Below are 24,616 nucleotides of genomic sequence, written 5' to 3'. Positions count from 1 at the left end.
GCTGATCCGATGGCAGGAGCCAGGAGCCAGGTGCTTTTCCTGGTCTCCCATGGGGTGCAGGGCCCAAGCACCTGGGCCATCCTCCACTGCACTCCCTGGCCACAGCAGAGAGCTGGCCTGGAAGAGGGGCAACCGGGACAGAATCCGGCGCCCCGACCGGGACTAGAACCCGGTGTGCCGGCGCCGCTAGGCGGAGGATTAGCCTAGTGAGCCGCGGCGCCGGCCTGGCACATGTTTTTAGTCCTCTTCTCAATATATTCTCCAAATGTGGCTAAAAACATCTATGTAGCTACTTTCATGTGACATATTATTAAGCAAATACAAAAATAACAGAAAGAAATTAGTTGTCTATAGTGAGGTCTAAGGAGTGGGTAAAACAAATGACGTTTTTAGGGCACTGTACGTGAGACATTAAAGAACACTCAGAAAGAAAAATGTCGGAGTTCTTTGTTTTGCTCAGGGCATGGGGTGGTGAAATAAATTAAGACAACTGGATGCGGAAGTGCTGGGAGGGGCATTAAATATATTTAAATAAAATCAACTTCATTTGCCATGTTTCAGCATGGTGTGTGTGGGGAGCACGTATGAGGTGGGGAGATTAGAAAATTTCCCAATAAACTAGCTTGTACCCATGAAAAAGAACTACCTGTATTTCTGAACAGCTGCCTGGGGGGAGGGGCACTCCATGTCCCATTAAAAGTAGTGTACGGAAGTGGCCTTTTCCACCTCCTTGCTGTGTGGCCACAGACCGCGGTGCAGTATTGCAATAAACAAGAGATTCCCACAGCCTCTGCAGTTTTCTCCCATACATCCTAGGCCAAAAACGGAAAAACCAGATGTTGTCTCAGAAAACACCAAGAACACAAGGCACCCGATCTGAGGAGAAATCCGATTGCAACTTCTCAGGTAACGTGGATAAGGGCAGACATGCCCTGCTTGGACAGATACCAAGCTCTCCTTGTTGGCAACACTGGGTAGAACGTACGGTTCCAAACAGACCGAATTGTAAGGTACGGATGCTGTCACTCTACCTAGCTGAGGGTCCAGGGAGATCCACAGGTGTGCAGCATAATAAAGTGCCTGGTACTTAGAACAAAGAGTGAGTGAGTGAGTGAATGGTTTTGTTTCCGTGAAGGAACTTATCTGAGCGACCCTTCCTCCCTCTCTCCCCTCTGGAGCACGAGGAAGAGTGAGTGAAGAACGCAGTGCTTCCGGTCCACGCGCCAGCTCCTGTCCTTAGCGGGGCTCCTTCCTGTGCACGCGCTGGTGGATGTGCAGGTTGGAGCTCTGGCTGAAGCCCTTGCCGCACTGCCCGCACTCGTAGGGCTTCTCGCCGGTGTGCACCCGCTGGTGGATGAGCAGCTTGGAGCTCTGGCTGAAGCCCTTGCCGCACTTGCCGCAGTGGTAGGGCTTCTCGCCGGTGTGCACCCGCAGGTGGATGCGCAGGTCCGAGCTCTGGCTGAAGCCCTTGCCGCACTCGTAGCACTGGTAGGGCTTCTCGCCGGTGTGGACGCAGCGGTGGATGTGCAGGTTGGAGCTCTGGCTGAAGCCCTTGCCGCACTCGGCGCACCTGTAGGGCCTCTCGCCGGTGTGCACGCGCTGGTGGATGTGCAGGTTGGAGCGCTGGCTGAAGCTCATCCCGCACTCCCCGCACTCGTAGGGCTTCTCCCCGGTGTGCACACGCTGGTGGATGAGCAGCTTGGAGCTCTGGCTGAAGCCCTTGGCGCACCTGTCGCACTTGTAGGGCTTCTCGCCGGTGTGCACCGCGTGGTGGATGAGCAGGCTGGAGCTCCTGGTGAAGCCCTTGCCACACTTGTCGCACTTGTAGGGCTTCTCGTCTGTGTGCACGGCCTGGTGGACCAGCAGGCTGGAGCTCCTGGTGAAGCCCTTGCCGCACTGCTCACACCTGTAGGGCTTCTCGCTGGTGTGCACGGCCTGGTGGAGCAGCAGCTCTGAGTTCTGACCGAAGTCCTCGCCACACCGACCACATCTGAACAGCTTCGCCGCCATCGAGTGGATTTTCTCTCGCGGATGGCCGTTGGGGCCGGGGTGGAGTGCTTTCCCACGGCTGCCACGGGCACAGGATTGCTCCTCTGTGGGAACCTCCTGCTGGCTACAGCTGACTGATCGTGACTTCCATTTGGGAAGGTCCTGGCGGTTATATTCCGAGGGACCCAAAGGTTCTTTCGGCTGGCCGCTGTGGCCGGTCACCTCACCCCGGACCAAGGGCGAGCCCAGCTCTGTGACGTCAGACCCAAGTCTAAGGTGAAGGTTCTCTGGACAGCGCTCCGTGGGAGGACGGGATCCCCTTGCCACTTCCCTCTCGGGGCTCTCCTCAGTCACCGCGAGACTGCCTGTTCCCTGGGGCTCATCCTGGCAGAGCTGCACTGCAGGGTCCCCTGTGGCCATTTGGCTCCCCACTTTCAAGGCCAGGTGGTTTTCTCTCTCCACCTTTTTGAAGCCATCAGTGTAACGGGTCACCACACCGCTCCTGCTGCTGGAAATATTCTCTCCGTTTCCCACATGGGGGCGAGATCCGGTTCAGGGTTCTTGGGCACTTCCCCTTGAAGACTCACAGCATGATCCTGACGCCTACTTCCGGTCCTGGCCGTCTCTTCCTTTCTTTGGAGGATGCTCCAGAGGACTGTCACTCAAGTCTCCTAGGGAACAAAGAATTCAGTGATCAAACAAAGAGTTCAAGATTTCAGAACTGGAGTGCTCGAGGCCTGAGGACTTTCACCTAGGAGAAAGGTCAGGCTTAACGCCAGGGGTAAGACCTGGGGTGTGGCAGAGAGAAATTCTCTTCACTTTTAAGCACGGCCAGTGAAGTGTCCCTTCGTGGTTCCTGCAGAAGGGGCCATGAATCGTTTATCCTCACCACAAACATTTCATTTCACTTTGCACTGAATTGGTAGTCCAACTGCCTCGGTGTTGGGGACACAGGAAGAAGACAGAAACCCTGCTGCTTCACAAGCTGCAGCCTCCAGGGAAGGAGAAACAGCAAGCACGATACACCCGGGTGACAGCGCGGGTGACGACGCGGGTGACAGCACGGGTGACGACGCAGGTGACGGCGCGGGTGACAGCGCGGGTGACGACGCGGGTGACAGTGCGGGTGACGACGCGGGTGACAGCGCAGGTGACGACGTGGTGACGACGCGGGTGACAGCACGGGTGACAGCGCAGGTGACGACGTGGGTGACAGCGCAGGTGACAGCGCGGGTGACGATGCGGGTGGCGACGCGGGTGACGGCGCGGGTGACAGTGCGGGTGACGACGCGGGTGACAGCGTGGGTGACAGCGCAGGTGACGACGTGGTGACGACGCGGGTGACAGCGCGGGTGGCGACGCGGGTGGCGACGCGGGTGACAGCGCGGGTGACAGCGCGGGTGACGACGCGGGGGTGTCCCTTTCCGAGCGGCTGCGAAGCAGCGCTGTGTCTGCCTGCCAGGAGTTTTGGATTTTTTTTTTTAAATTTTTTTATTTTTTTTAAAGATCTATTGATTTACTTGAAAGAGTTACACAAAGAGAGGAGAGGCAGAGAGAGAGAGAGAGAGAGAGAGAGAGGTCTTCCATCTGCTGGTTCACTCCCCAATTGGCTGCATCGGCCAGAGCTGTGCTGATCCGAAGCCAGGAGCCAGGAGTTTCTTCTGGGTCTCCCACATGGGTGCAGGGGCCCAAGGACTTGGGCCATCATCTACTGCTTTCCCAGGCCACAGCAGAGAGCTGGATTGGAAGTGGAGCAGCCGGGACTCGAACCGGCGCCCATATGGGATGCCTGCGCTTCAGGCCAGGGCGTTAACCCAGTGCGCCACAGCACCGGCCCCAGGAGTTTTGGATTTTGGAGTATCTGCATAGACATTGCCAGCTGAACACCCCCACCCAAATGATACCAAACGCGAAAACTTTTGAGTCCGTGACGTTTCAGATCTCAGAGCATTCTGGATTTAGGCACGTCAGTCCATGTACGGTACAACACAATACAGGAGATACAGGCATGAGAAACCACGCGAGCCCAGAGCAGGGGCACTCAGCTCAAGCCTGAGGGCCCTGGGAAGATTTCTGGGACAAACTGACAGGACAAAAAAAATACAGGCGTGTTCAGGAAATACAAGCAGCTGCTTGAGGAGCTTAAAAAAAAGGTTACAGTGGTAGAAAGGGAGGCAGGAACCAGAGTGGAAGGCTTGGGGTCTACTACAGAGGGCTACACTGCGGGAGACTGCACATTTGTAAATTTAAATTCAAAGAGAATTCTAAAACTTTCTTTGATGACAAATACCACTGGAATGCAAACTCTGGGCGGAGACAGACAAGAGAAGGAACGGATGAAGGCTGTGCAGAGAAATGGGGACATCTGCTCTCTATCTCGGATGACGAATCTAGAGGCAGCAAGGGGAAGCAGGTGCCACGCGTGCTGCTGGTTCCCTGCCTGAGTGGGTGCCGTGGTGGCACGCCCCAGTACGGGAAATGCAAGCTCAGAAGGCTGAGTGAGGAGGGGACACAGATGACAGAACACAAAACTGGACTCGTCTCACCCGTGGTGCTGGGGGCACCTTCCTCCGGCACTGTCCGCTCAGCAGCGAGGGCAGAGTGTGTTAGGAGACAGAGTTTACTGCTGTGTATGCTGGTCAGAACAGGAGGGGAATCCTCATAACACAATGAAATGGCAAAAAAGAAGTCCCTATTAGTCTTGAAGATCAGACAGGCTGCCATCTCCAGGGGACCGGGGGAGAAACTGGGAAACAATGCACGGCTCACATGGTGTGCAGGATAAGCCTTCAGCGAGGGGGAGAAGTCTTCTCACTGAGTCCTAGAAATTCAGATTCCAGATTCAGACTCAACAATCAGGCAACTTCATCCAAGAAACGGATGTTCGAGGCAGGATTCCTAATGGCTGGGCTAGAGGCTGGCCTTAGCTAAACTAGTTGCCCGACAAAAAAACCCAAAACCAAAAATCCTGGGTGGCTACCAGCAGCGGCCCAGGAGAAGGCCTCCAGAACAAAATAAATAATCTGCCAAAAAAGGAATAATTTGGGGTGAGGGGAGAAGCGGAGGTGGATGTAAATGCTGGACCTACAGAGAAAACAATCAATCCCACATACGTCCAGGACAGAGCCTGAGGGTGTTCTGAACAGGGCCGACTGCAGCTCAGAGCTGGGGCCAGGGTGGCAGGCATGCTCCTGGTAGCCAGCTGACACTGACTTAAGCAGCAGCCTGCACAGCGCCCTCAGGTGGAGTGATTTTTTCCCTTTAATTTTTATTTACTTATTTGAGAGGCAGAGAGACAAGGAACGCTCCCATTCTGCTGGTCCACGCCCCAAATGCCTTTGACAGCTGGGGCTGGACTGGGCCAGCAACTCAAGCCAGGTCTCCCGCATGGGAGGCAGGGACCCATCACTTGAGCCATCAGCTGCTCCTCCAAGGGTCTGCATTAGCAGGAAGCTGGAGTCAGGAGCCAGAGTCGGTTATGGAATCGAAGGCCCTGTGATGTGGGAGGCCGGCTCGCGACCAGTGCGTTAACTGCTAGGCTGCACGTGTGCCCCATCGATGGACTCTGGTTCCCTCCTCAAGTGGAACACATGTGCATTGTGGTGGGCTGGGCAGCAGCTGAAGATACGTGCTCCAGTATGGCTGGCAACACACGACCTCTGAAAAAATCATGTGAGCATTCCAAATATGTCCAGCAGACAGGTGGACACCTACCAAGCACAAACTGAAGAAACAGCGAATGGAGGAGATGGCATTTAGAAGGTACATCACTGAAAAAGCCAGGGAAAGCAGAGCGCCTATCACTTTTAAACACCATCTAATAAACTACCAACATGGCAATGAGCAGTAATCACACTGCTTCGAAGCTGGGAAAATGACTGAACACCTCCTGTGCCAACTGAAGTGCTGAAGCTTTGGTGACAAGACCACACATGGAAAGAATGATTAGGACTCCAGTCTCACACGCGAGGAAACCCCGGCTGAAAGAGGTCAGGTAGCTGGTCTCATAGCGCTGCGCTGTCTTATTCTAAGGCCTCCAATCTAAATGGGTTGCACAGCCAAAGGAGACATGGTGAAATCGGAAGATGGAAAGGCTCTCCTAGAATGAAGAGTAACAGGACGGAAAAATGGAAAGATAAAAGTAACCGGGGCTGGCACTGTGGCACAGTGGGCTTAGCCACTGCCTGCAGTGCCAGGGTCTGCTGTGGGCGCCGTTTTGTGTCCTGGCTGCTCCCTTTTTGTGTCCTGGCTGCTCCTTTTTTTTTTTTTTTTTTTAAAGATTTATTTATTTATTTGAAAGAGTTACACAGAGAGAGAGGCACAGACAGAGAGACAGAGAGGCCTTCCATCCGCTGGTTCACTCCCCAGTTGGCCGCAATGCCTGGAGCTGCACCAATCCAGAGCCAGGAGCCAGGAGCTTCTTCTGCACCATGAGGGTGCAGGAGCCCAAGCACTTGGGCCATCTTCTGCTTTCCCAGGCCATAGCAGAGAGCTGGATCGGAAGTAGAGCAGCGGGACTTGAACCGGCGCCCATAAGGGATGCAGGCCTTGCAGGCAGTGGCTTCATCCACCATGCCACAGCGCCGGCCCCTGCTAATAGCCTGGGAAAAGCAGCGGAAGATGGCCAACGAACCTGGATCCCTGCTACCCATGTGGCAGGCCATTGTGGCCATCTGGGTAGTAAGCCAGTGGACAGAAGATTCTCTCTTTCTCCTGCTCTCTGTAACACTGACTTTCAAATAAGTAAATAAATCTTTTTTTTTTTTTTTTAATTAAAAGCCCATCTTGAAGGAGCTCTTCACCCCTCACACTTTTTCGGGTAAGAAAGGATTCAACAGCTCAGGAATGTAAAGCAGCACAAAAAATTTTAAATTAAAAAAAAGAAGAAATAGCAATAAGGGGCTGATGTTGTGGTATGGCAGGTAAAGGTGCCACCTGCAATGCTGGCTCTAGTTCCAATCCAACTCCGTGCTAATGGCCTAGGAAAGGCAGTGGAGGACGGCCCAAGGACTCAGGCTCCTGCTACCCATGTGGGAGACTGGATGAAGCTCTTGGCACCTGTGTGGCTCAGCCCTGGCTGCCGTGGCCATCTTGGGAGTAAACCACCAAATGAAGGCTTCTCCTCTGTACCTCCTTCAAATAAAGAAATCTTTTTTTAAAATTTTAAATATTTTATTAATTTATTTGAGAGGCAGAGTGAAAGAGGGAGAGACAGAGAGGGAGAGGTCTTCCCTCAATTGGTTCACTCCCCAAATGGCTGCAAAGGCTGGAGCTGTACCAATCCGAAGCCAGGAGCTTCCAGGTCTCCCACATGGGTCCAAAGGCCCAAGGACCTGGGCCATCTTCCACTGCTTTCCTAGGCCACAGCAGAGAGCTGGATGGGAAGTGGAGCAGCCGGGACTAGAACTGGTACCCATATGGGATGCCAGTGCAACAGGCAGAAGATATAACAACAGTACAGAATGAAATATCGGCTTCAGGAGGGGAGAACTGCCATCACAGCATACTGCAAGACTCCACAATGAACAGTAACTCCAAAGTCGAGCAGTAAAAACATTCATTGCTGATAAGATTGACAGATTGTGGGAGAATGGACACACTGGGGAGGGAATGTGAAACAGCTGTTACCCTCCCCAATGATATGGGGAAGTTAACAGAAAATATTCAACACTGGTAAGGTGAGAAAGAGCGTATATCATAAACTCAAAATGACACTGGGGCCAGCGCTGTGACGTAGCAGGTAAAGCCGCCTTCTGTGATGTGGGCAACCTATATGGGCGCCGGTTTGAGTGAACCAGCAGATGGAAGACCTCTCTCTCTCTCTCTCAGCCTCTCCTTCTCTCTCTGTGTAACTCTTTCAAATAAATAAATAAATCTTTTAACAAAATAAAATGGGGCCTTTGGAAAATGATGAAGGTCAGCTACATCGGGGTGGGGCCCTTCTTACTGAATCTTGCTGGCTTTTTTTTTTTTTTTTAAAGATTTAATTATTTACTTAAAAGGCAGTTACACAGAGAGAGGCAGAGGCAGAGAGAGAGAGGTCTTCCATCCACTGGTTCACTCCCCAGTTGGCCGCAACGGCTGGAGCTGTGTGGATCCGAAGCCAGGAGCCAGGAGCTTCTTCCGGGTCTCCCAGGTGGGTGCAGGGTCCCAAGGACTTGGGCCATCTTCTACTGCTTTCCCAGGCCACAGCAGAGAGCTGGGTTGGAAGAGGAGCAGCCAGGACTTGAACCAGCGCCCGTATAGGATGCTGGCGCCACAGAAGGCGGTTTTATCTGCTGTGCCACAGCACCAGCCCCCAAAGGCCCCACTTCGACGCACTGTAATTTGATTAAATTTCCAACCTCAAAGTGCATGGCAGAGACTTTGGGGAGGAGTGATATTGCTGCAGTGCCTGGGCTGGAGTCCAGCTTCCTGACAGTACAGCGGCATGAGAGGCAGCAGTGATGGCTCCAGTAGTCAGGCCCCTGCCACCGACATGACAGACCCAGACTGAGTTCCTGGCTCCTGGCTGGCTCAGCCCCAGCTACTGCAGGCATATGGTAAGTGACCCACTGGATGAAAGCTTTCTCTGCATCTGCAGGGTTTGTGAGCGATGCAACCCTGTCACACTGAAGACACACTGCTTGAGTGTATACTGGCGTCACCCACCGCGAAGGTCGGATACTTCCTGCGTGCCCTCAGCACTCCATGTGGAGGTTTCCTCCGAGTTCCAGGCACAGCAGTGAAGTGACGCCTACATGACCTTACTCATTGCAGGAGGGCGTGAAAGGCCGATGACCGGATCCTGGGGGGACAGGAGTTGCGGACGTGAAAGAAAGGGTTCACGGTCAACTTTGCTATGCTTTTTAAAACCATGTGAACGCATTCAGTCTTAAAAAAGAGAAAGTAGGGTGGCCGGTGCCATGGTGCAATAGGTTAATCCTCCGCCTGTGGTGCCAGCTTCCCATATGGGCACCAGTTCTAGTCCCAGCTGCTCCTCTTCCAATCCATCTCTCTGCTGTGGCCTGGAATAGCAGTAGAAGATGGCCCAAGTGCTTGGGCCCCTGCACACATGTGGGAGACCAGGAAGAAGCTCCTGGCTCCTGGCTTCAGATTGGCACAGCTCTGGCTGTTGTAGCCATCTGGGGAGTGTACCAGCGGAAGGAAGACCTCTCTCTGTCTTTCCCTCTCTCTGTAATTCTACCTTTCAAATAAATAAATAAAACCTTAAAAAAAGAGAAAACAAATAGCTGTCCAGGGCACATTAGTTGAACTATGGAGGAAAACTCAGTAAGGAACAAGTGAAAGGATCAAGACCCCCCACGGGAGACCTAGACTGAGTCCCCAGCCCCAGTCTCAGCCTGGCCTGGCCTGCAATGCTGTGGGCATCTGAGGAGTGAACCAGCTGATGGCAGCTCTGTCTCTGGTTTTTATATTAAAAATAACAACAACAACAACACCCCAGTGCCTTTGAGCAACCTCATCATGGCCTGCAGAGCAGGCAGAACATTTTAAAAGATTTGAATGGCACAGTTACACAGGAGAGGAGGACGGACATGGACACGGACACACACACACACACACACACACACACACTTCTCTCTGCTGGTTCACTCTCCAAATGAACACAACAGCCAGAGCTGGGCTAAACTGAAGCCAGGAGCTTCTTCCGGGTCTCCCACGAAGGTGCAGGGGCAACAATTGGGCCATCTTGCACTGCTTTCCCAGATGTGTTAACAAGGAGCCGGATGGGAAGTGAACAGCTAGGACTTGAACTGGCACTCATATGGGATGCCAACACTGCAAGCGGAGGCTTTACCTACTATGCCACAATGCCAGCCCCTAGAACAGTTTTTTTTTTTTATTTAAAGATTTATTTATTTATTTGAAAGGCAGAGTTATAGAGAGACAAAGGCAGAGAGAGAGAGAGGTCTTCTATCCGCTGTTCACTCCCCAGATGGCTACAATGACCAGAGCTGGGCCAATCGGAAGCTAAGAGCTAGAAGTCAGGAGCCAGGAGCTTCCTCCAGGTCTCCCACGCAGGTTCAGGGCCCTAAGGACTTGGGCCATCACTACTGCTTTCTCAGGCCATAGCAGAGAGCTGGATCGGAAGCAGAGCAGCTGGGTCTGGAACCAATGCCCATAGGGGAATTTGGCACTGCAGGCTGTGGTTTTACCTGCTGTGCCACAGCACTGGTCCCCCGTAGAACAGTATTTGTCTTTTGATACAATTTGCTTTACCTAAGCAAATGTATTACTTTTTTTAAAACCTACATTTTTGGGGGGGATTAAGATTTATTTCTTTATTTGAAAGTCAGAGTTACACAAAAAAAGGAGAGAGAGAGAATCTCCCATCTTCTGCTTCACTTCACAGATGGCCACTATGGCCAGGGCTGAGCCAGACCAAAGCCAGGAGCCAAGAGCTTCATCTGGTCTCCCACGTGGGTGGCGGGGACCCAGGGAAGAAGCTCCTGGCTCCTGGCTTCAGATTGGCACAGCTCCAGCCATTGCGGCCAACTGGGGAGTGAACCAGCACATGGAAGACCTCTCTCTCTCTCTCTGTGTCTCTGCCTCTCCTTTCTCTGTGTAACTTTGCCTTTCAAATAAATAAATCTTTAAACAAAGATGAGTGACTCCTCTCACCTATGGTATAGACCCTTGCATCAGGTACGAGGGACCCACTTCATGATGAATCTTTGACTATCGAGATAACAACAGTGGGTTCAGAGGAGACGGCTAGGAACCCTAATTCCTAAAAGTCACCGCGGACAATCTGATGCACTGCCTAGCTGAGGGGCATTTTAGTAGAGTGATTTTTTTTTTAAAAAATCACTGTGCTTCCATTTTGCACCTTTTCTCATGATTTTAACACTTCCGTGGCTAACAAATGATGACCATTAGCACGCAGTGTTTCTGGCCCACTCAGCAAGAGGGCCAGCTCCGTGATCCGGAGACCACTGAGCGCTAGACGGAGCCCGGGACAGCTGGCAGTGTCTGGCAGGCTCTATTGGAAGGGACCAGAGAGACGCCCCAGGGAATCTTTGGCCAGAAGAGTGGAGCCTGGTGCTCTTAAGGAGTGGCCCAGGTTCACCGAGTCACTCATGTGCACGTCAAAATCAGCAGACAGCCGTGCTGAGCCCGGTGAGACCACCTGCAGATTCCACCCCCCACCCCATATCAACCCGTTCCTAAAAACCCGTTCGTAAAAACACAATGCCTTATGTCGCGCACTGAAATCCAACCACAGAGCAGACAGCAACCCCGGCTCACCTGGGCCTCTCAGGGACGGGCGGATTCCTGGAGAGAGAGGGGGGGAGGGAGAGAGAGAGAGAGAGAGAGAGAGAGAGAGAGAGAGAGAGAAAGAAAGAGAGAGAAGCTGCCAGCAGCTCCACGAAGCACCCACGTCCTCCCTCGGACGTGGCCCGTTCTGCGCGAAGACTCCAGTTAGGGCAGGGGCTCTTGGGGCACACTGTCCATCTGGACAGCTTCTAGCTGCCCCAAGGCTTCCGGGAACGGGACCTGGGTCCCTCGCAGAAGGCCCCTCTCCGTGGCCTAACGTCCACTAGAAACCTCCCTTGCAGTTAAGGCCCGTCCTGGTGTACAAAAAAGGCTGGCGTGGGCGAGTGCAGGGGCCAGGCCAGGGCTCGGCCCGGCGAGGAGCCGCGGCCCACGAAGCGGCAAGGGGTCACCCCAACACTGGGCGGCCCCGCGCCACACGTGCGGCTCCCCCCAAGGCCCAGCGCGACTCCCCGCGCGGGAACCCCCACACAGTGCGACCCCCGCGCGCGGCACGGCTCGTCTCACCTCCCACGTGCAAGCCCACAGCGGCAAGCGCAGCACTCGGGATCTCACCCGCGCCCACGAGGAGGGGCCCGAACTACAAGTCCCAGCATGCCGCGCTGGGAGGGCCACGCCCACTTCCGGCAGCCGACAGCGCCCCACTTCCGGGCGCCGGCCGCCGGGCTGCGCGGGGCGGTGTTCTGAGGGCGGCCGGGTTGGCGACGCGGCCTCGCCAGTGATTCTCCGGAGGCCTTGCTGTTGTTACAAACGTGATAGGAATTGTGTTAGGAGTAGCTGTTCAGGTACTGCTTTCCTGTTGTCACAGTTGCTCTTGGGGAGAGAGGACATGGATTCCGCCGTAGCTCGGGCGTTCGCGAACGTTCTGAACCGAGCGCCCCTCGGCGTCCTGTGTCAGTTCCGACGTTCGCCCGTGTGGCAGATAGTACCCGGGGCCGGTCCCAGGAGCGATCTGGTGTGGGAAACAAGCAATCTAGAAATGCAGGTGGCCAGCGTATCATGAGGTGGGACCTGGGTGGGGGGTGCTCGTATGGGTCGGGGTGAGATTTGCAGTTTTGAGTTGGGGTGCTGGCGCAGAGACGGGCGGTGAGGGGGAGGCGCGCGGCACTCAGCGCCCTGTGGGGCATTTAGGTGATTGAAACGGAAGCGGAGCCCCTCTTTTTTTTTTTTTTTTTGACAGGCAGAGTGGACAGTGAGAGAGAGAGACAGAGAGAAAGGTCTTCCTTTGCTGTTGGTTCACCCTCCAATGGCCGCCGCGGCCGGCGCGCTGTGGCCGGCACACCACGCTGATCCGATGGCAGGAGCCAGGAGCCAGGTGCTTCTCCTGGTCTCCCATGGGGTGCAGGGCCCAAGCACCTGGGCCATCCTCCACTGCACTCCCTGGCCACAGCAGAGGGCTGGCCTGGAAGAGGGGGCAACCGGGACAGAATCCGGCACCCCGACCGGGACTAGAACCCGGTGTGTTGGCGCCACAAAGCGGAGGATTAGCCTAGTGAGCTGTGGCGCCGGCCGCCTTTTTAATTTTTTAGGAAGATTTATTTATTGGAAAGGCAGATGTGCAGAGATTGAGGTAGAGACAGAGAGAAAGAGAAGAGAAGAGAGAGAGGTCTTCCATCCGCTGGTTCACTCCCCAGATGGCTGCAATGTCTGGAGCTGCGCTGATCAGGAGCCAGGAGTTTCTTCCAGATCTCCCACGTGGGTGCAGGAGCCCAAGGACTTGGGCCATCTTCTACTGCTTTCCCAGGCCACAGCAGAGAGCTGGATCGGAAGAGGAGCATCCGGGTCTCCAACGGCACTGCAGGCGGTGGCTTTACCCGCTACGCTTTTTCTCTGCAATCCAGAGGGTCTTAGATATTACACAGCATAAACTAGTCTCAGATCTGCAAAGAGAACAGAAGCTGTGGGAGAAAGGCCGCAGTCAGAGCCTGTGCTGTTCCAGTGTGTAAACTCTGCTGTGCTTTCAGACCTAAACAGGGCGCAGCGTTTGAATACAGCACTTAGGCTTCAGTTCCCACGGCCAGGATCCTCAGCCTGGGTTCTTTTGTTTTTCTGAAGTTGTACAAATTAACCTGAGGTGCTTGTCTTCTCAGCACTAGTGCTGAGAAATGTAGAAAACTAAGAAAGAAACATTTCTTGAAGTCATTCAGCTTGCTAGTGGCAAACCTTGGGGAGGCCCAGTCGTTGCTGCTTTGGGGGACAGTGTTTTTCTCTGGACTTCTGTGGGATAGAGTTGAGGGAAGGGGTGGGGGGAGATGCGGTCAGATGGTAAACGGGGAGCGGGAGAGAGACCTGGCCTCACTCACTGCTTAAGAGGGGAGGCTTTTCTTGGTTCTGCTTTGAGAAGGGCTGATTGCTCACACGGGGAAGGGCCCTGGAACAATGTAGTCCCATCGAATATGGAGGAATATGGAGGAAGAGACTCTGTTTATTTCGCGTAAGAAGGAGGCATTGTCACCCCATTTTAGAGCTTTCACTTCTGAATAGCCTTCAGAAAGGGGCCGGTGCTGGGGTGGAGCCAGTGAAGCCGCCCCCTGCGGCACCTGCATCCCACTTTGGTGTCCCGGCTGCTCCACTTCCAGTCCAGCTCCCTGCTAATGCGCCTGGGAAAGCAGCGGGAGATGGCCCAAGTGCTTGGGCTCCTGCAGCTACGGGGGAGACCTGCATGGAGCTCCTGGCTCCTGGCTCCTGGCTCCTGGCTCCTGGCTTTGGCCTGGTCCAGACTTGGCCATTATGGCCATTTGGGGAGTGATGCAGCAGATGGACCACGTCCCTCGCTCTGTAACTCTGTAGAAACATACCCAATGACGGGGCCGGCGCTGTGGCATAGTGGGTAAAGCCACCACCTGTAGTACTGGCATCCCATATGGGCACCAGTTTGAGTCCTGGCTGCTCCACTTCCGATCCAGCTCTCTGCTGTGGCCTGGGAAAGCGGTAGAAGATGGCCCAAGTCCTTGGGCCCCTGCACCCGCTTGGGAGAGCCAGAGGAAGCTCCTGGCTCCTGGCTTTGGATCAGAGCAGCTCCAGCCATTGCAGCCAGTTGGGGAGTGAACCAGTGGATGGAAGACCTCTCTCTCTCTGCCTCTCCTTCTCTCTCAACTCTGACTTTCAAGTAAATAAATAAATCTTAAATTATCATTAAAAAAACATAACCCTAAATCCTTAAATTAGGACTAAATCCTAAATGGATTCAAATCCGGTTTCTTCTTTCTCTCTCTCTCTTTCTTTCGTAGATTTAGTTAATTATTTGAAAGAGTTACAGAGAGAGAGGGTGGGACAGAGCCATCTGCTGCTGGCTCACTCCCCAGATGACTGGATTTAAATATTTATTTATTTGATAGGCAGAGCAACAAAGAGAGAGGGAGAAAAGGAGAGAGACAGAGGAAGAGATCTGTCTGCTGGTTTATTCCCTACATGGCTGCAACAGCTGGGTGTAGGCCAGGCTGAAGTCAAGAGCCAGGAATTCCCTCCTGGTCGCTCAGATGCGTGGCAGGGGCCCAGCCACTTGGGTCATCCTCTGCTGCTTTCCCAGGCCTGTTAGCAGGGAGCTGGATTGTAAATGGAGCAGCCAGGACCCAAACTGGTGCCCATATGAAAGAGTAAAAACTTTTAGTAAAATCCAACAACTATTTCTAGTAACTACTCAGTGAACTGTGACTAGAAAGGGACATCCTCAAATCTACATCATATTTCATGTTAAAAGACTAAATGCTTGGGGCCCGCGCTGTGGCATAGTGGGTAAAGCTGTTGCATGCAGTGTCGGCATCCCACATGGGCGCCGGTTTGAGTCCCTGCTGCTCCACTTCTGATCCAGCTCTGCACCCATGTGGGAGACCCAAAGGAAGTTCCTGGCTCCTAAAGCTTTGGATCAGTGCAGCTCCAGCTGTTGCGGCCAATTAAGGAGTGAAACAGCGGATGGAAGACCTCTTTCTCTTTCTCTCTCTGCCTCTCCTCTCTGTGTATAACTCTTTCAAATAAATAAATCTTTTTTAAAAAAGTCTAAATGCTGTCCCTCTAAATAGGTAACAAAGCAAGAATGTCTGCTTTCACCATTTCTTAAAAGATTTATTTATTTGAAAGAGGGACAGAGAAGCGAGAGGGAGAGGGAGAGGGAGAGATTCATCTGGTTCACTCCCCGAATGGCTACAATAAGCCAGGGCCGGGCCAGCCAAAGCCAGAAGCCAGAAGTCAGGAGCCCCACCTGGGTCTGCACCGGGACCCCACCTGGGACCCAGATACTTGAGCCGTCATCTGCTGCAGTGCCGGGTGCAACCACAGGAACCGGGACGGGAAGTGGGCCCAGTGCTCCAGTACGGGATGGCAGCATAGTCGTGGAAGTTCTAGACAGCAGGCAAGGAAAAAATAGAAGGTTTGGGAAGAAGGAAATAAAACTGTCCCTGTAAATGACATAGTTGTTCATGGAAGATGTCAAGGAAGGGTTCTGGGCCGACGCCATGGCTCACTTGGCTAATCCTCCACCTGCGGCGCTGGCATCCCATATGGGTGCCGGGTTCTAGTCCCAGGTGCTCCTCTTCTAGTCCAGCTCTCTGCTGTGGCCCGGGAGGGCAGTGGAGGATGGCCCAAGTGCTTGGGCCCTGCACCCCATGGGAGACCAGGAAGAAGCACCTGACTCCTGGCTTCAGATCGGCGTAGCTCTGGCTGTAGCGGCCATTTGGGGGGTGAACCAACAGAAGGAAGACCTTTCTCTCTGTCTCTCCCTCTCACTGTCTATAACTCTACCTCTCAAATAAATAAATAAAAAATCTTAAATAAAATAAAGGAAGGGTCCTGGGTCCAATATCAACACACGGATACCAGTGGCTTTTCCATATACCTGACAACAAATATCAGAATTTGAAGTTAAAAATATAGTACCATTTACAATCAATACTGCAGAAATTCACAAAATGTAGTCTGTCTGAAAATGACAGAATTGGGACTGGCGCTGTGGCATAGTGGGCTAAGCCTCCAGCCATGGCGCTGGCATCCCATATGGACACTGGTTAGAGTCCTGGCTGCTGCACTTCCAATCCAGTTCCCTGTTGATGGCCTGGGAAAGCAGTAGAGGATGACTCAAGTCCCTGGACCCCTGGGCCCATGTGGGAGACCTGGAAGAAGCTCCTCACTCCTGGCTTCAGATTGGTCCAGCTCCCACCACTGGGTCCATTTAGGGAGTGAGCCAGCAAATGGAAGACCTCTCTCTCTGTCTCTCCCTTTCTCTGTTTGTAACTCTGCCACTCAAATAAATAAATAAATATTTTTTAAAAAATGACAAAATTTAGTTATAAAATGTCACTCATGGGAGAAGAGGAAGAAAGAAAATAAGTGACCTCCTTGGATTTTTTTTTCTAACTTCCTGGGAATTAAGGTTTTTTTAAATATGAAAAAGATACCTGCACTCCCACGTCTCTTGCTGCACTACTGCACAATACACAGAATATGAAACCACATGGATGAACAGCACTTGGCTTAGACACACAATGGAATGTATTCCACCACAAAACCAGATGAAATCCTGACATTTGCAGCAAAATAGGTGGGGTTAGATGTCATTATGTTAAGACACAGACCCAGATACAAGCAATGTTTGTGTGGAAGTTGACAGGAAGTTGGGGTCCGTGTTTGGTGCCACTGTTCAGATGGCAGCAGGGTCATCTGACTCCCACATTGAGTGCCTGGGTGCGAGTCCTGGTTCTGCCTAGGTTGAAGTCCTGGCTCCGCTCCCGGTCCAACTTCTGCTAATGTGCACTGTGGGAAGCAGCAGGTGGTGGCTCAAGTGCTTGGATCCTTGCTGCCCACAGGGGAGACCTGGAATGAAAATGGATATTCCTGACTTCTGGCTTCTGCCTGGTCCAGATTTAGCTGTTGCAGGTATTTGAGGAATATAATTCTCTCTCTCTCCCCCTTTCAAATACAGTGACCATAAATATTTTTTTTACAAGTTTGCAAAAGTCCATGTGAACTTAGAATAGTGATTTCTAGAAGCTGGGGAGGGTGAGGAGACATGAAGACAGGCTGGATGACCGGTAATAAAACGGGGAAGTAATAGGTTCGAGCAGAGGGGCGACCGCAGTTCCCTAACGTATTGTGTGCTACAGGATGGGCTGGAGAGAGGAGCTGGCAGGCTCTCGGGGGGATGGGGATGCTGGCTGCCTGATTTGATCAATGTAGACACTATGCACCTGCTAAAATACTGCACTGTGCCCCACACATGAGAACAAGTGCTGCCTGCTAATGAAAAATCTAAATAAAGAACATTTAAAAATAAAGAAAAAATGTGAACTGAAAAAATTGAGGGGTGGTAACGCAATGTGCCACAGGCGAAATGGAAGTGTGACTACAGATAGAGCAGCGTGCCAAGATGCTGTGAGGAGGTGCCACCTGTACGCGTGCATGTAGTCTGTGGGAGTGAGTATGGGCTATGTTCATGGCAGGTTCAGCAGAACACCGTTCAGCACACATCACAGCTCTGTAGAAAGTGAGGAACCGTGATCTTTCTGCTAGCACTCTTGGCCGCTTGGGGAAGGAACCAGTGGATAGAAAATCTCTTGTGGCCGACATGTGGTGTAGTGGGTAAAGCTGCCACCTGCACGCTGGCATCCTATTTGGGTGCTGGTTCGAGTCCCAGCTGCTCTACTTCTGATCCAGCTCTCTGCTGTGGCCTGGGAGAGCAGTAGAAGATGGCCCAAGTCTTGGTCCCCTGCACCCATGTAGGAAACCTGGAAGAGGCTCCTGGCTCCTGGCTTTGGATTGGCGCAGTTCTGGCCATTGTGGCCATTTGGGGAGTGAACCAGTGGATGGAAGCCCTCTCTCTCTCTCTCTGCCACTCTATCATTCTGCCTTTCAAATAAATAAAATAAATCTTATTAAAAAGTAAAGTTGAGCTGCTGAATATTCGTTCACTGAAACATTTTGACTTATATGTACCTGCATTTATATTAAAAATACACACACAAATGACAATGGGAAAACTGCAAATACCTGATTTCTGCCCCCCATTTTTCCGCTTGAAATTGTATACTTAGGTGGCTGGTGCTGTGGCGTAGCAGGTAAGGCCACCACCTGCAGTGCTGGCATCCCATATGGGCGCAGGTTCGAGTCCCAGATGCTCCACCTCCAATCCAGCTCTCTGCTGTGGCCTGGCAAAGCAGTGGAAGAGGGCCTAAGTCCTTGGGCCCCTACACCCATGTAGGAGACCCAGAAGAAGCTCCTGGCTCCTGGCTTCAGATTGGCGCAGCTCTGGCCGTTCCGGCCATTTGGAGAGTGAACCAATGGATAGAAGACCTCTCTGCCTCTGCTTCTTTCCCTCTCTCTCTAACTCCGCCTTTCAAATAAACGTATAAATCTTTAAAAAAATTGTATACCTAGGAAACTTTTGACCCCATTTTAAAATTATATTATATATATATCTTTTTTTTTTTTTTGACAGACAGAGTGGACAGTGAGAGAAAGAGAGAAAGGTCTTCCTTTGCCGTTGGTTCACCCTCCAATGGCCGCTGCGGCTGGTGCATGGCGCTGATCCGAAGGCAGGAGCCAGGTGCTTATACTGGTCTCCCATGGGGTGCAGGGCCCAAGCACTTGTGCCATCCTCCACTGCACTCCCTGGCCATAGCAGAGAGCTGGCCTGGAAGAGGGGCAATCGGGACTAGAACCCAGTGTGCCGGCGCCGCAAGGTGGAGGATTAGCCTAGTGAGCCGCGGCGCTGGTCCCCATCATGGATTTGTAAGTACATTCTCCGTGTATGTAGCATGCTAGCTGGGTGTCTTTTGGCATGGTTGCTACATGTTTGGCTTGGCATTTTCACAGAGACCAACCAGATGGGCCTCAGTTGTCTCCTGCGAAACACCAATAGCCACACTCTGGAAGTGCAGATCTGTTTTGAAGTCCTGAGCAATTCTTGGGAGGGGAGTTTGGGAATCCCAAATTCAGTGGCTTTCTGATGTCTAATCTGATTGCCACCGGTACCAGGCCTGTAAGGGTGACGTTCCTTCACCCTCCAGTAGAGGGCGCACTCTCGTGAGCGGCTTTTGTAGCTTGTTGCTTCACCAGGGTCACCAGGGACCAGCAGTTTGTAGGACACATGGTGTCGGAACCTCTAGACTTACCCTTCTTTGGCCATCATGTAACTTCTTCTTTGTAGCAGGTTGATATGGCGTATTAACATTTAAAAATATTGAACTATGAGGCTGGCACTGTGGCTTAGCATGTAAGGCTGCCGCCTGCAGTGCCGGCATCCCATATGGGTGCCGGTTCTAGCCCTGGCTGCTCCACTTATGATCCAGTGCCCTGCTAATGCACCTGTGAAAGCAGTGGAAGATGGTCCAAGTGCTTAAGCCCCTGCACCCACATGGGAGACCAGGTGAAACTCCTGGCTCCTGGCTTTGGACTGGCCCAGCTCTGGCTATTGCACCAACGGATGGAAGATCTCTGTCTTTCTCTCTCTCTCTCTGTCACTCTGTAACCATGCATTTCAAATAAATGAATAATTTTTTTTTTAAATATATTGAACTGTACTTGAATGCATGGAGTAAATTCCACTTGGTAATGAAGTATGATCCTATTTTTTTTTTAAAAAGGATTTATTTATTTGAAAGGCAAAGTTATAAAGAGAGAGGAGACAAAGAGATTGATCTATCATCCATTTGCTGGTTCACCCCCCCAAATGGCCAAAAATGTCCAAGGTGTGGCCAGGCCGAAGGCAGGAGCCTCAAGCTCCATTTGAGTCTTCCACATGGGTGCGGGGAACCAAGTCCTTGGGCTATCATTCATTATTTTACCAGGTGCATTAGTGGGAAGCCGGGTCATAAGTGGGGCAGCTGGGACTTGAACTGGCACCAATATGGAATACCAGCATTGCACGCGGCAGCTTAACCAGCTGTACCGTGGTACTGGTCCCATAGTCTTTTTTTCAACTTTGCTGAATTTGATTTGCTAGTATTTTATTGAGAAGTTTTACATTTAAATTTACTAGAAATATTAGTAGGGTTTGTTTGTTTTGTTTGCTTCTTTTTTTGCGTTAGCATTGTCTTTGATTTTTGGTATCAGGTAATACTGGCCTCACAATGAGTTGAGAAATATTTCCTCCTCTTACTTTTTGAAGGAGATCGTGTAAAATTTATGTTAAATCTGCTTTAACTGGCAGAGGGGCCAGTGCTGTGGCGTAGTGGGTAAAGCGGCCGCCTGCAGGGCCAGCATCCCATATGGGCGCCGGTTCGAGTCCTGGCTGTTCTTCTTCCAATCCAGCTCTCTGCTATGGCCTGGGAAAGCAGTAGAAGATGACCCAATGGCCATTGTGGCCATTTGGAGGGTGAACCAACGGAAGGAAGACCTTTCTCTCTTTCTCTTCCTCTCACTGTCTGTAACTCTGCCTCACAAATAAATAAATAAAATGTTAAAAAAAATGTTTGGTAGAACTCTCCAGTGAAATAATCTGACCTTGTAAATTTCTTTTTATTTTTCAATTTAATTAAAAATTACTATTCAGATTTTATCATTGCTTCTAAGTTGTTAAATTTATGAATATAGACTTGTTTATAATATTCCCTTTTTTTATTTGACAGGTAAAGTTATAGGCACTGAGAGAGAGACACACAGAGACAGGTCTTCCTTCCCTTGGTTCACCTCCAAATGGCTGCTACAGCTGGTGTGCTGCGCCAATCTGGAGCCAGGAGCCAGGTGCTTCCTCCTGGTCTCCCATGCGGGTGCAGGGCCCAAGCAGTTGGGCCATCCTCCACTGCCCTCCCGGGCCACAGCAGAGAGCTGGCCTGGAAGAGGAGCAACTGGGACTAGAACCTGGTGCCCATATGGGATGCTGGTGCCACAGGCAGAGGATTAACCAAGTGAGCCATGGCACCGCTCCCCACCCCCTTTATCTTTTACTGGCTTTAAGCTTTGTGGTGATACATATGCCCAGTTTTGTTCTGAACTTGGTAATTTTATTTTATGTGTTAAGATTTATTTATTTAGTTGAAGAGCAGAAATAGAAGGAGAGAGAGAGAGTGAGCAGGTGCACACACTTTCTTACTGGTTTACTCCCCAAACGGCCAGGAGCATCAGCAGGGAGCTGGATTGGAAGTGGAGCAGCTGGGGATGAACCAGCACCTCATTGTGAGGCCGCATTACCTGATACCAAAAATCAAAGACAATGCTAATGCAAAAAAAGAAGCAGAACAAAACAAACGACGTACAGTGCCAGCCCCTACGTTGGTAATTTTTGTTTTTAAAAAGTTGCTGATGTTGGATGTGGGCATCTCAATTGTGGTGTGATCACTACACTGCAATGTCCACCCTCTCCCAACTTCTTTGGATGCATTTTGCTCTTCTTTTTTAGTTTCCTAGATAGGGTCATAGATTCTTGATTTGAGACTTTTCTTTCTAATATAAGCATTCTCCCGTCCCACCCAACCCCTAGCGGCCACCTTTCCACTGTGGCTTCTTGAGTTTGACAACTATCAGTACCTCACATAAGTGGATCATACAGAATTTGTCTCTCTCTCTCTTTTTTTTTAAAAAGATTTGTTTATTTATTTGAATGTCAGAATTACAGAGAGGGAAGGAAGGAGGGAACAAGGGAGAGAGGGAGAGAAAGAGAGAAATTTTGTATTTGTTGGTTTACTCCCCAGGTAGCTGCAAAGGCCAGGGCTGGGCCAGGACAAAGCCAGGAGCCAGGAACTTCATCCAGGTCTCACATGTGGGAGGCAGGTGCTGAAACCCTTGGACCATCTCTGCTGCTTTTCCCAGGCCATTAGCAGGGAGCTGGATCAGAAGCAGAGCAGCTGGGACATGAAGCAGGGCCCGCGTATGCGATGCTGGTGTCCCAAGCAACGACTTTACCTGCCATGCCATGATGCTGGCCCCAGAATTTGTCTTGGTGTGACTGGCTTGTTTCACAAGGTTCATCCATGTAGTAGAATTTCCATCCTTTTTACGGCTGAGTAAATAATTCATTACATGTATATATCACATTTTATGTATCCATTCATTCCTGGATAGACACTTGGTTGCTTCCATGTTCTGACTGCGGATAATGTGACTTATGAAGATGGATGTACAATTCAGGTATTGCCCTTAACATTTCCTTTAAAACTTCTTCTGACACAAGCTGGCACCCATATGGGATGCCGGCATCACAAGCAGCAGAGCCTAACCCACAACACCTGCCCCAGGAATCTACTTTTAAAGAGCATTTCTTGGGGCCAGCACTGGGGTGTAGCGGGTAAAGCTGCTGCTTGCAGTGCCGGCATCCCATATGGGAGCCAGTTCAAGTACTGGCTGCTCCATTTCCTATCCAGCTCTCTGCTGTGGCCTGGGAAAGCAGTAGGTCCTTGGACCTCTGCACCCATGTGGGAAGACCCGTAGGAGGCTCCTGGCTCCTGGCTTTGGATTAGCACAGCTATGGCCATTACGGCCGATTGGGGAGTGAACCAGCAGATGGAAGACCTCTCTCTCTCTGCCTTTCCTCTCTGTGTAACTCTTTCAAATAAATAAATAATTTTTTAAAAGATAATTTCTTTCCTCTTTTTTTTCTTTTTCTTATTTAGATTGTATTTATTTGAGAAGCAGAGTTACAGACAGTGAGATGGAGAGACAGAGATAAAGGTCTTTCTTCCCTTGGTTTACTCCCCAAATGGCCGCAACGACTGGAGCTGGGCTGATCCGAACTCAGGAGCCAGGAGCTTCCTCCAAGTCTCCCATGCAGGTGCAGGGGCCTAAGCACTTGGGCCACCTTCTACTGCTTTCCCAGGCCATAGCAGAGAGCTGGATCAGAAGAGGAGCAGCCGGGACTAGAACCCATGCCCATATAGGAATGCTGGTGCTTCAGGCCAGGGCTATAACCCACTGCACCACAGCACCAGCCCCCAGAATGGCTATTCTGATGGCTTCTTATCTCACCGGAAATAAGAGCCAGTAATTTGGACCAGTGTTGCAGCGCAGTGGGTTAGCTGCTGTCTGAGATGCAGGCACCCCATAGGGAGCTGGTCCTTGTCCTCGCTGCTCCACTTTGAATCCAGTGCCCTGCTAATGCGCTTGGAAAAGCAGAGGAAGATGGTCAAAGTGTTTGGGCTCCTGCTACCCCTGTGGGAGACCTGGATGAAGTTCCTGGCTTTGGCCTGGCCTAGCCCTAGCTGTTGTGGCGATTTAGGAAGTGAAGCATTGGATGGGAGATATCTCTCCCTCTCCGTAACTCTGCCTTTCAAATAAATCTTAAATAGGAGGCAGTATTCTTCCACTGCACTAAAAGTGATTGGACCTTTTATGTCTTCAATGTCTTTACCACATTTACCTTTCTCAAATAAACCAAACATGCTGTCTGTAGAGGCTTTTGTTTAATGTTTCCCTTCCTAGTGCATACTCCCCACAAACACACTCCTTTGTGTTATCCCACTTTTTTTTTTTTTTTTTTAAGATGTATTTATTTATTTGAAAGGCAAAGGCAGAGAGAGAGGTCTTCCATCTGCTGGTTCACTCCCCAGAAGGCTGCAATGGCCAGGACTGGGCCAATCCAAAGCCAGGATCCAGGAGCTTCTTCCAGGTCTCCCACGTGGGTGCAGGGGCCCAAGGACTTGGGCCATCTTCTACTGCTTTCCCAGGCCATAGCAGAGAGCTGGATTGGAACTGGAGCAGCCGGGACTTGAACCGGCACCCATATGGGATGCTGGTACTGCAGGTGGAGCTAGCCCTGAAAGGAGCTTCTTCTTTTCTTTTTTTTTTTTTTAATATACCTGGGCAGGCCAGGCGGGCGGCTCAGCTGAGAGGCAGAGGGCTAGAGGGCTGAGTGCAAAATCTGTTTGGACTCCCCAGGTTTTTTTTTTTTTTTTTTTTTTTTGACAGGCAGAGTGGATAGTGAGAGACAGAGAAAAAGGTCTTCCTTTTTCTGTTGGTTCACCCCCGCAGTGGCTGGCGCACCACGGTGATCCGATGGCAGGAGCCAGGTGCTTCTCCTGGTCTCCCATGCAGGTGCAGGGCCCAAGCACTTGGGCCATCCTCCACTGCTCTCCCTGGCCACAGCAGAGAGCTGGACTGGAAGAGGAGCAACCGGGACAGAATCCGGCGCCCCGTCTGGGACCAGAACCCGGTGTGCCGGCACTGCAGGTGGAGGATTAGCCTAGTGAGCCGCGGCGCCGGCCCGAGAGGAGCTTCTTAACAGGCAGAAGAGCTGTTTACTCTGGCTCACAGTTTGGCGGTTCACAGTTCCAGGGCAGCCCCATTGGCCTGCCATGGAGTTGGAGCTGGCGATGGCGGAGCACATGTGGAGGAGGGAAGCTGACTCAGGGAGCAGACTTTGCTTACAGAACCCCCAGGGGCCCACCTCCCAGATGCCGCAGTTATCAGATCAAGTCTCCACCCTTAA

The 24,616-nt window shown here is 51.6% G+C and overlaps 1 protein-coding gene and 1 long non-coding RNA gene across 4 annotated transcripts in view; one reads left to right on the top strand and one right to left on the bottom strand.

The window, feature by feature from the left end:
- Positions 1-503: 503 nt before the first annotated feature.
- On the bottom strand, positions 504-11,915 carry ZNF239 (zinc finger protein 239). 3 transcript variants are annotated; one of them, XM_008250060.4, is made up of 3 exons: positions 11,776-11,879; positions 11,242-11,268; positions 504-2,660 (listed from the first exon to the last, which is right to left on the bottom strand). In XM_008250060.4, exon 3 carries the CDS (start codon positions 2,407-2,409, stop codon positions 1,237-1,239), a length of 1,173 nt encoding a protein of 390 aa, XP_008248282.4. In that variant the 5' UTR covers positions 2,410-2,660; positions 11,242-11,268; positions 11,776-11,879; the 3' UTR covers positions 504-1,236. The 3 variants fall into 3 exon arrangements, with proteins under 3 accessions (XP_008248282.4, XP_008248279.4, XP_069914237.2); XM_008250057.5 differs by lacking the exon at positions 11,242-11,268 and having other exon boundaries at positions 11,776-11,915; XM_070058136.2 differs by lacking the exons at positions 11,242-11,268; positions 11,776-11,879 and adding an exon at positions 4,536-5,157.
- Positions 11,894-24,616, top strand: part of LOC108175795 (uncharacterized) — a 25,107-nt gene continuing 12,384 nt past the window's right edge. The window contains exon 1 of the long non-coding RNA XR_016221178.1: positions 11,894-12,053. This is a non-coding gene — a long non-coding RNA (uncharacterized LOC108175795). The remainder of the gene's footprint in view (positions 12,054-24,616) is intronic.

The sequence above is a fragment of the Oryctolagus cuniculus genome, chromosome 15 (assembly GCF_051225735.1).
Source record: "Oryctolagus cuniculus isolate XC-2025 breed Fujian yellow rabbit chromosome 15, ASM5122573v1, whole genome shotgun sequence".
Lineage (NCBI taxonomy): Eukaryota > Metazoa > Chordata > Mammalia > Lagomorpha > Leporidae > Oryctolagus > Oryctolagus cuniculus.
This window is presented reverse-complemented; position numbering and strand designations above follow the sequence as displayed.

What these genes read in the sequence shown, in the direction of transcription:
- ZNF239 (XM_008250057.5), bottom strand. Translation starts at nt 2,409, where the DNA reads ATGGCCACAGGGGACCCTGCAGTGCAGCTCTGCCAGGATGAGCCCCAG.